Below are 11,160 nucleotides of genomic sequence, written 5' to 3' on the forward strand. Positions count from 1 at the left end.
ACTGATGTGATCCTTTTTTGGCACTCCCTTTCCAATATTGATCACATTGATGTGATCCCTCTCTGGTCCCCATTCCTGATACTGATCACCCTGATGCCTTTCTGGCTGCCATGTCCAATATTGATCACATTGATGCAATCCCTTTTTGGCACTCCGTGTCCAATATTGATCACATTGATGCAATCCCTTTTTGGCAGTCCGTGTCCAATATTGATCACATTGATGAGGTCCCTTTTTGGCACTCCTTTCCCAATACTGATCACACTGATACGGTCCCTTTCTGGCTGCCGTGTCCAGTATTGATCACATCCATACGATCCCTTTTTGGCACTGCATATCCAATACTGATCACACCAATGTGATCCCTTTCTGGCACTCCGTGTCCAATATCGATCACACTGATTTGGTCCCTCTTTGGCACTCCATTTCCAATATTGATCACATTGATCCCTTTTTGGCCATCATTTCCAATATTGATCAAATTGATGCGGTCCCTTTCTGGCCGCTGTTTCCGATATTGATCACATTGATGAGGTCCCTCTCTGGTCCCCATTCCTGACACTGATCATCCTGATGTGGTCCCTTTCAGGCCACCATGCTCAATACTGATCACACCAATGTGATCCCTTTCTGGCACTCCGTGTCCAATATTGATCACACTGATTTGGTCCCTCTTTGGCACTCCATTTCCAATATCAATCACATTGATCCCTTTTTGTCCAATATGGATCAAATTGATGCGGTCCCTTTCTGGCCGCTGTTTCCGATATTGATCATATTGATGTATTGGCCCTTTCTGGCCCCCCTTCCTGACACTGATCATCCTGATGTGGTCCCTTTCTGGCCACCCTGCCCAATACTGATCACACCAATGTGCTCCCTTTTTGGCACTCTAATATTGATACACATTGATGAGGTCCCTTTTTGGCACTCCTTGCCCAATACTGATCACACTGATACGGTCCCTTTCTGGCTGCCGTGTCCAGTATTGATCACACCCATACGGTCCCTTTTTGGCACTGCATATCCAATACTGATCACATCAATATAATCCCTTTTTGGCACTGCATATCCAATACTGATCACACCAATGTGATCCCTTTCTGGCACTCCGTGTCCAATATCAATCACACTGATTTGGTCCCTCTTTGGCACTCCATTTCCAATATTGATCACATTGATCCCTTTTTGGCCATCATTTCCAATATTGATCAAATTGATGCGGTCCCTTTCTGGCCGCTGTTTCCGATATTGATCGCATTGATGAGGTCCCTCTCTGGTCCCCATTCCTGACACTGATCATCCTGATGTGGTCCCTTTCAGGCCACCATGCTCAATACTGATCACACCAATGTGATCCCTTTCTGGCACTCCGTGTCCAATATTGATCACACTGATTTGGTCCCTCTTTGGCACTCCATTTCCAATATCAATCACATTGATCCCTTTTTGGCCATCATTTCCAATATTGATCAAATTGATGCGGTCCCTTTCTGGCCGCTGTTTCCGATATTGATCATATTGATGTATTGGCCCTTTCTGGCCCCCCTTCCTGACACTGATCATCCTGATGTGGTCCCTTTCTGGCCACCCTGCCCAATACTGATCACACCAATGTAGCCCGCGGCGCTCCGGTGGCACCGGGCGGGTACGGGGTGGTGCGGGGGGGAGGCAGCTGTGAAAGCATCGCTTCACCCCGTGCCGCGGGCAGGGACACCGGGCGCTGTGCCAGGCTGCTCCGGGTTTATCCAGCCTGACCTGGAGCACCTGCAGGGATGGGGCAGCCAGAGCATCTCCGGGCCGGTGTGCTGCGCTGCTCCGAGGGTCCTTCAGGGCTCCCTGCCCTTCCAAATCGCCTGGGAGGGACCAGGCTGAGCCTGCTGCTCGCAGGGGCTCCCTCTTGGCCAGGGATCAGGTTTGTGGCCCTTTCCACACCACCGGGGCCCGCGGATCCCCTGCATTCCCAGGGCCAGCCCCACCTCTGGCAGTGGAATCATGCACTGGGGCTGTGATTTGGCCTCCCTGACCCCTCCAAAACTCCCAAAGCAGCAGCCAAAACCCATCTCAGGACTGATGCTGGGCAGCACTGAGGTGTTTCTGCCTGAGGGTTTGGGGAGAGCTGTTCTCACAGATGCCCAGGTCCTTGGTTTGGGGTTTTGCTGCTGTGCTGTTTCCCCCGGGGGCTGTGCTCGGTGGCACTGTGCATATTTTGGGATGAAGGGTCAGTGTGACACTGTGGTGCTGTGCTGGTCTCAGCAGTCCTGGGGGCAGCTCCCCTCATTCCTGAGGCTGTCCAGGCTCATCTCTTACCTGCTTTTGTCTGTGCTGGCACAGGAAAAGCAGCAGAGTTGCTTTCTCTCACTGCCACTTGGCTCCTGAAGTTCACCTCAGCCCGAATGTGGGGATTGTTCCCTTTTCCCCCCTTTTCACAGGGGTAAAAAAGCTGCTGAGGAATTACAGCTTCCCCACTGCACCAAGCCGTGGCTCTGGGACTGACTTTCAGCAGTTCAGTGCCTGCAATTCCTGCAAGTGTCAGCCTGGTTGGGATCCAGCAGCTGGAATGGGAATGATGTGGTGGGTGATTGGCATTTCTCTCCTCCTCTCTCCTTGGTAGTGGAATTTTTGGCAGGAGGCTTCACCCTGACCTTGCCATCCTGGCTGGATTCCATTGTGAGCAATGGCACTTTCATCTTTCCAAAATTCCCAGTGTCCTTCCAAGCCATGAAATTCTCCTTTCTCATCCCAAAATAAAGGACTGTGATGGTTATTGTGAGGTGGCTGCATTTCAGCAGTAGCTGAAAGGCCAGGGATTCATCAGGAGAGAGGTTGTTATGTAATGTGAGGTTATTTGACTTTATTTTGTGGAGACAACTGCAGGGGAGTTTTATTATTAACCAGCAGTGAAATACCTTCCAGGTGTGGTTTGGACACTGCTAATAATTATTATACAGGAGGAGTGATTTCAATATTTGGCAAATTAAATATGTAAATATATATAACCTGAAAAGAGCCTAAGACAAAGGAAAATGTTTTGTATAAACCAGTAATAATGAACAGCATTTCAAAATGTGGAATAAATCCCCCAGCAAATGAAAAGAAACCCCTTTCTCTGAGCTTCATCTCCAAAATATTTCCATCTGTGCTGATTCTTGTTCATGTTTCTCACACAAGTGATCCTGGTGTCTTCACAGCAGCAGCAATTGCAGTGCTGGCACCTATTTTATGGCACAAAGCTGTGTTGTGGCAGCACACACCCACTTTATTCAAAAAGGTGCTGCTAACACCCCCCAAAGCATGCCCTGGAGTTGGATTTTTAGCTGAACCTTGAAATTCTGCATAAGCTGTGAAATGTGTGGTCTTTGAGTCTCAGTAAAGGAAGGGTTTTATTACCAGAAAGCTGTGAGGTGTCGGGTTTTTATTCCAAACAATTATTTCTTGTCTCTTGTCAAACTGCAGAAGCATTTAGCTGTCACAATTTGACTTCAGGTTGTGTTTTCCTCCCCTAGATGTTGCCACCAGCGAGGGCAGTGCAGGGAGCTGTGTTTTTAATGAGCTCCCCAAGGTGGTAGGAAGAACACAGGACAGAGAATTCCCCTTCTGTTCAGTGCCAGGTTGGCTTCCTTCTTTGTGGTAAACTCTTTTAATTATAAAACTGAAGCATTTAGGATGTTTAGGCATTGAAATCCTGGAGTGGGAGCCTCTGAAGGCTTCAGGAGAGTTGCTTTTAAATAATCATTAATGCACAGCTGCAGCTGGGGAGTTGTGCTTTGATGTCTGAGGTAATTTCATACAATTGAAAGCTGGGCAGTGTCTGGGCTCTGTCTCAGCTCCTCAAGTCGTTCTGGAGGTTCTCAGGGAGGTGAAATATTAATGCTGCTGTTGTTCTGTGTGTGTGTGTGCAGGTGGCCATCCCTGCTGAAGTACTACAGCCACAGTGACAGTGTCAGCTGGCTGGAGGAGTACAAGGCACGGCACAACGCGGGGCTGGAGGCACAGAGGATCGTGGCCTCCTTCTCCAAAAGGTTCTTCTCAGAACATGTAAGTCCTCCTCTCTTTGTGTGTGTGTGCAGCAGCCCAGCCACTTGTCCAGTAGAATCATTAATAAAACCATTAATTGAATCATTAAGGTTGGAAAAGACCTCCAGGATCAAGTCTTGAACCGTGTCCCTCAGCACCATATCTTCATTTTCAAAGGACCTTTGAAAAGCCAGAGCTGACATTCCTAAATTCCTTCAGGAAAATGAATCCTGCCCCTCTGCAAGGAGAAGCTGAGAGCAGCACAGTGCAGGTGTCTGTAGGGCTGCTTGTGTTGGTCCCACAGCTTTATATGGACAGAAACCAGAGCTCAGAGGGGCTGAGGGTTCTCACAGCACCCTGGGATGGCATCTGGAGTACACAAAGAACGTTGTTGTTGTTGTTATTGTTATTTTCAGAAATTTTGGGGCTTGCAGATGATGCAGCCACAAGAGCCCATGTTCTACCCCTGATCTGCTCCCAGGAGGGTTTAGGCTGAGCCCAGCACTGGTCATTGCCCCACCCAACAGCAGCTGCTGCCAGGAGATTTTCCTTCCAAGGGTCCAGAAAACTGAATTTCTTTGGAGGACAGCAATGGCACCACTTCCCTAAGCAGCTTGACAACCCTTTCAATTGATCAATTTTTCCTAATATCCAACCTAAACCTCCCCTGGAGCACCTTGAGGCTGTTCCCTCAACACTGCCTGAGCATTCACATCACCAGGCTGTATTCTTCTTTAAAAATCCTTAAACCATTCAAAAGTTGTTTATCTCTTAGAAGGGTTTTCCCTTTTTAAAAATGTGTTTGTTTAGTCTTTGTTATTATTTTTATTAGGAAAAGGTTCTTCTTCCCCCAGAGGGTGCTGGGCACTGCCCAGGCTCCCCAGGGTAGTGGGGACAGCCCCTGAGGATGCCAGGGCTCCAGGAGCATTTGGACAGCACTGCCAGGGATGTGATGGGATTTTGGGATGTCTGTGCATGGTCAAGAGTTGGACTGAATGATTCTTGGTAGCTTGGGGTATTCCATGATTCCATAATAATTCAGAGATTCACCTTCCTTGATTGTGATCAATTCTTTTTATTAGTTTTTCTTGCCCCTCTCTCCACATCACCTCAACTGTGCACTCAGAGATTTTTGTATTTCCTGACTTTGTGTAAAATGCTGAAACACAGCCAGAAGGGGAGAGAGTTCCAAATGCAGAGGTGTGTGGAGTGCAGCACACCCTGGGGTTGCATTCAGCCCTGAAAGCTCTTTGCTTTGTGCTGGGAGCTCAGCCCTGGCTCTGGGAATTCTGAAGGCCACGGGGTTTTATTGACACAAAGCACAGCTGCTGTTCCTCACTGCAGACCTTGTGCAAGGACGAGTTCTGAGAGCTGTCACAAGCCCTTTGAGTTCAGGAGCAAAGCACAACAGGCCCACTCAGTTGCAAAGTGTGTTTTTGAAGTTCTCCAGCCAGCCATGGCCCTGAAATGCTTCTGTATTCAGTGGGGAGAAGGTGAAAATGTGGTGTCTCACACTGATGTGCACATGAGACAGGGGTTACTTGTCTGTTTGCTTGGTAGCTGTGGATTTTGGCAAGCTGTACAGCTGGGTCAGCCTGGAATTCTGTGAAATCAATATAAATACTGCCTGTAACTTTGGCTGAATTCAAAATCCCACACAAGAGCCACTAAACAGCCCCCCTTTTATGGCTCCTGTGCAGAAGGAAGGCAGCAGGGCCAGGTGGGTGTTTGGTGTCTCCTGGCTGCTCTGTTCTGCAGCTGCCAGACATTTTCCCATGGAGAATTGTCAGAGCATTAGCTGGGAGAAGCAGCTCCTGGATTCCTCCTGTTTTGATCACATATGCAAAGACCATGGAGAGACCATTAAGCAAAGCCCAAAGGCCTTGTGATGAGAACCATCTCCTGTGGGGCCAGAAACTGCAGCTTGATTCCTTGCTCAGAGCTGAGAGGAGAAGGCTTTCAACCCATACATGAGCCCATATCCTGTAGTGAAAAGCTTGAAAGCCAATTTTTTTTTTTTATAGTTCAGCTAAAGTTTAAAAAGTAATTCTGAATTCTGGAAGAAAATAGCAGTTCTGAATATAGATGCAGAAGTGGTTGTTGCAAAAAATAAAGGCTCCTGCCTCTTCATTCCTCCAGGATGAATCTTCTGCACAGGGGAGTGTATGGAGGGGTTCAGTCAACCCCAAGCAGGAGTTGATTCTACCTTAAAATCACTTGCAGCTTGTGCCCACCCTGCATAAATGTGGTTCTGCTGGTCCTGAACTCAGCATCACAGCCCTAAATGCTGTGGAATTGAGCTGAAATGGCTATAGAATGTTCCTGGGGTTCTCAGTGGATTCATAAATCCATGAGCACAGACTGGGAGTATTTGGGGAGCAGGACATTTTTAACATCTTTAATAAATTAAAAAAAAAAAAAGGATTAATTTGGTTTTGAGACTTTTTCTGAAGTTATGGGAGAATCTGTTGTGCTGTGCATGACTCCTTGTCTGCTTTGGCAGGTGCCCTGTGATGGATTCAGTGACATTGAGACTCTGGGGTGCCCCAGCCATTTCTTTGAGGATGAGCTGATGTGTATCCTCAACATGGAAGGAAGGTAAGAGGGGGCTGAGAAATTGCAGGGATTTCCCTCTTTCACCAGTTCAAGGAGAAAAACACCCTGGTTAATGCCTGACCTCAGCTTCTGCCCCTGGTCGCTCGTTAAACAACACCCCCAGGCTTGCTGAGGCCTGGTTTCACAGCAGATTGAGTATTTCCAGAGGAAACCATGGAAACCTTGTCCCACAAGAGGAGATCCTCTGGCTTTGTGGTGCTTTTTGTTGTTTATTTCCCTGTCAGCTCATGGTATCTCTTGGGACATATCCCATGCACCCTCAGCTCTGCCTAAGCAGTTCCCATCATCTTATTCTTTTTTGATTTAAGCCTGGGTCAGTTTGCTGAAGTGATTTGCAGGATTAGGCCAGAGCACCAGAGGGAAGCAGGAATCCTTCAGGAATGGCACCATGAATCCCTGTACCCTGAAATTCCAGCTTTTTCTTTCCTTTTCTGAGCTGGGGTAGGTTGGTCCAATTCTTGTCCCCAGAGAAGCAACTCAGTTGAATTCAGCCACTGCAAAATTTGCAGTTCTGTGAATTGTTCAGCCAGGTGGTAAATAAAACTGCTGGGTTTTATCTGCCTGGGTAATCTCATCACCTTGATTAACACTGGGCAAGATGATTATGTTTATTTGAAGGTTTTGTTTGCTTTATTTGAAGGTTTTTCTGCTGGTACCACCTACCCAGGCTGAGTTTGGTGTGATACAAAGCTGTGATAAATGTCCTTAATGGGGCCTAATAGCCTTGATTAGAGGGACTGTTAATAGGGCTTGAAAAAACCCAACTGGAATGGCAATCATCTCATTTTTGCCTTTTCCCATCCATTTTATTGCCTTTTCTATTTGAGCTGGGCCTGAGCATCTCTCATTTGACAACTGGTTAAAAAGCTTTTGAGGCTTTGCACTGGCCAAATGCCTCCCCATAAAGCAGAATTGATGCTAATTACACCCTGATTAAGCTGTAGTCCATGCCATTCAGGAGCATTAGGCTAAATCATCTCCCTGGAAGATATCCCAATAAAGCAGTTGTCCCTATTGAGGATCTCAGTTTATTGGAAGAAGATAAAATATTATGAGTTTTGATTGCCCTGCTGTCCAGGAGGATGGAGACACTTTAGAAAGTGATGGGGCTTTGCTGTAAAAAGTTTTGGAATTGTGTCATCTACAGAGCAACTGTTGATCTCCTCCTGCCTTTTCAGAGCTACAGAGTTGGTTTTCCTCTGGGGAGTTTAGTTTTTCTTCTGAATACTATTGGACTGACATTCATGTCCCTCATCAATCTATTTTTAATGCTGAGAGGATGCTTTAGGAGTGGCTCTGGAGAGATGCAGTGAGACAGAGGGTAATGTTTTATGAATAAAGTACAGGATTTTAATCAGATATTCCTGAGCTCCTTTAATTAGGATCTGTGTTGTTTCCCATGACAATGTATCTTCTCAAAAGTATGTATTGGTGATGGGATGAAAACTGGAGATGATAGGAGCAATGTTTTGCAAGTTGTGTGGCTTTTTGTGATAAATTCCCCTCAGCATTCCCCTTCTGGTTTAACTTTCAGTGACTGTGCTTGTTGAGTAAAACAATAACCCAAAACTGTAAACTTGTATTAAAACTGAAACCAACTGTTCACCCTTCAAATACCTATTTAGAGAAATGCTTCCTCTTGTGTTTAACTGTGCAGGAAAGGTCTCACCTGGAAGTACTATGCAAAGAAAATTCTCTATTTCCTACGGCAGCAGAACATATTAAAGAACCTGAAGGAGTATCTGCAGCGCCCCACGGAGAGACAATCCTTCCTGGAGGGTGAGTGCTTAGCACAGAGCCCCTCAGGACAGCTCTCCATCCTGCTTTCACTTGCAAGGAGCTTGCCTTGCTTAGATGCAGCAAGCCCTTGCCTAATGACTCAGAGTTCAGGCTGGATTTTGGATGTGTCTGGAATCCTTCCCATCCCACAGCAGCGTTGCATCAAAATGTCAGGATGGCATCAGGTGCTGTCAGTGCTGTGTGCTTGAAAAATCAGCCCTGGACAGCTGGGTTGAAGGCAGAAAATGGTAAAACACTGCAATCTTGAACAAGGTGCTGAAAAAATGAGCTGGAGCTCAGCATCCTCATTACTGACATTGCTGCTGTGGCCCCTGGGCTGATTCCCAGTCAGCTCTCTGCTTTCCCCTTTCCCAGGAGCTCCTCAGATAAGGGCAGGGAGCAAGCAGAGGGAATTGTTGTAGCCTGAGCACTGGGAGTGTCTCAAGAACTGAGTGCTGGACTTTGGTGGGAAACAAATCCAAGTCACATGGTGGGAGGGCACTTACACCTGCTGAGAAAGAAAAAAATCTTTCTTCTGCTTCTTTTGCTCTTCATGTCCTCAGTCTGGTGGATTATTCTCCTTCTGTCTTCTGAATGGCTCAGAAGCTACCAGGGGCTGTAGAAGAGTCCCTTCCTCTTGGTCCACACTCCAAAATGTCCCTGAAAGAGGGCAAAAGAGGCTGTAACACCAAAGCTGGTTCTTGTTAATGCAATAGGCTTTGAAGAAGGGACTGTTAGGGCAAGAAGGGAAAGCAAAAAGTGTCATTTTCTAGAAAAAAACAAATTGATTATGAGATTTAGTCATGTGGGTGACAAATATGTGTGGTTTGTTTGCCATGAACGTGCCTTTGAAGCACCAGCAGGAGGTGTTTTGGGAATTTCAGCACAGGGAACACTTTGGGAGGACAAAAAGGAGACACGGGGCCCTGCTGAATTCCCTGATTTACAGACCAGTCATGGACATGCTGACAAAGCCATGTAGGAGGCTGGAGGAGGTATATGGTCCATGCAAAATCCTTGCAGCTGATTCCAAAAATTGAACAAGAGGAGATTTTGGAAAGAGCAGTGGTACCAAGGAGAAGGATCTGTGAAATGAAAATGTTTTCCTGCAGAGGCTGGGGCAGGAGGAAAGCTTGTCCTGTTCTGTGTTGTGTTAGGAAGATGGAGAGCAGGTGTGGAAGAGAAAGATGAATGTAGCAGATAAGGAAATGATGAACAAGGATGATATGGAGGATGTGACAGGGAGCAATCAGAACTGAGGCAGTTTGAGTGAAGCTGGGATTGTTTCAGGCTCTGAATAAAAATCTCTGTACGTTGGGGAGGTGCCAGGGGCTGCAGAGCTGGTCAAGCCTGACCCAGCAGCATTCCCGCTCAAGGTACAGAAGCCTTTCAGCATGGTGGAGAGGGCAATACTGAGTGCAGCTGGTAATTTCTCATGTCAGCTCAGTCTCTGCACTTTGTGTATCCAGGAGATGACTGCAGGTCAGACACAGAGCTCTGCTGTTCTGCTGCAACCGCTCGCTGCATGCCTGGAATGTAGAGCAGGCAAAAGCAAGCAAAGAAAAACTGAAGTCCTGTTTCTTATGCAGTTTGTTTTTTCCAGGTGCTGTTTTGATTGATCAGTACTGTAACCCCCTGTCAGACATCTGCCTGAAGAGTGTCCAGGCTCAGGTGGACGATATCACGGACAAAGTGCGCAAAGTGCTGCGGACCAAGAACCCCAGGCACCCCAGCTTGGCTTCCAAGGCAGGTACTGTACAGAAATGTGCCTTCCTGCAGGGCCTTCCTGCCCCTCTGCACAGCTGAAACAGCTGGGGAATTGTGGCAGCTTTAAGAGCTGTTGTTTTTATCCCCTGCCAAACAAAATTGTGACATTTACTGAAGCCATCATTCAAGAAACAGCTGTTCAATAGCCCAGGGTTCAGTCCATCTGATGCTGAAAGAATTGGGAGGGGAATTCTGTTTTTTTCCCATTTGTCTCTGGAATCTTATTAGTGCTGTTATCTACAGCTGAGCTGTGGGACTGGGAAACAACCTCTTCCCTGCCAATCTCAGAAAATAATTAGTGGAAAGGTGCATGTTTATCATCTCCAAAGGTCAGGCAGCATCTTGCTCCATGGTTTTATAAACACTGAGTAATTTCTGGCTTCCAAGGAGAGAGTGAGCCTGCCCATGTGAAGATTTCATTGCAGAAAGGTTGAGTGCTCTTGTTTTCTCAGTCTTTATTTCATTGCATGTGTTTGCAGGAGAGGTTCTCATTCCAGAAGTGGAACTTCAGAGGCAGGTGCTTGATGCCATGAACTGTGTCCTGTATGAGCAGCTGAAATACAAAGGAAATGAGCTGGATTACTACAATTCCCTCAATTCCTACATTCACCAGGTATGTGTGTGTCAGGTAAAATCTGGGAGGCTGCAAGGCTTGAGACACTTTGTCTGAATGTAGCCAGACAAGTAATTCTCTGTGAAGAAGAACTCTTAAATAAATATGTTACCCTTCAGTGCATATTCTGTCAAGTTGCATTTTCAGTTGTGAAATCAACCCTTGAAATTCATGTTTTTCTTAAACCCCGCCTGTGTGTTTGTCACGTTTTTCTCCCCCAGGTTTTGATCCGCAGGACAGGAATTCCCATCAGTTTGTCTGTGCTTTATTTAACAATTGCCAGGCAGCTGGGAGTCAAACTGGAGCCTGTCAACTTTCCCAGCCATTTCCTACTGCGATGGTGTCAAGGGAAAGAAGGGTGAGTGACC

The 11,160-nt window shown here is 46.8% G+C and overlaps 1 protein-coding gene across 1 annotated transcript in view; it reads left to right on the forward strand.

Annotated features, from left to right (window-relative positions):
- The first annotated feature begins 2,569 nt into the window (after positions 1-2,569).
- Positions 2,570-11,160, forward strand: part of FBXO21 (F-box protein 21) — a 19,134-nt gene continuing 10,543 nt past the window's right edge. The window contains exons 1-7 of the mRNA XM_031063151.1: positions 2,570-2,574; positions 3,903-4,038; positions 6,521-6,615; positions 8,291-8,412; positions 10,016-10,162; positions 10,659-10,792; positions 11,014-11,150. Of these exons, the coding sequence (XP_030919011.1) occupies positions 2,570-2,574; positions 3,903-4,038; positions 6,521-6,615; positions 8,291-8,412; positions 10,016-10,162; positions 10,659-10,792; positions 11,014-11,150 (776 nt within the window). The remainder of the gene's footprint in view (positions 2,575-3,902; positions 4,039-6,520; positions 6,616-8,290; positions 8,413-10,015; positions 10,163-10,658; positions 10,793-11,013; positions 11,151-11,160) is intronic.

Source organism: Geospiza fortis, unplaced genomic scaffold (genome assembly GCF_000277835.1).
Source record: "Geospiza fortis unplaced genomic scaffold, GeoFor_1.0 scaffold31, whole genome shotgun sequence".
Taxonomy (NCBI): Eukaryota; Metazoa; Chordata; class Aves; order Passeriformes; family Thraupidae; genus Geospiza; species Geospiza fortis.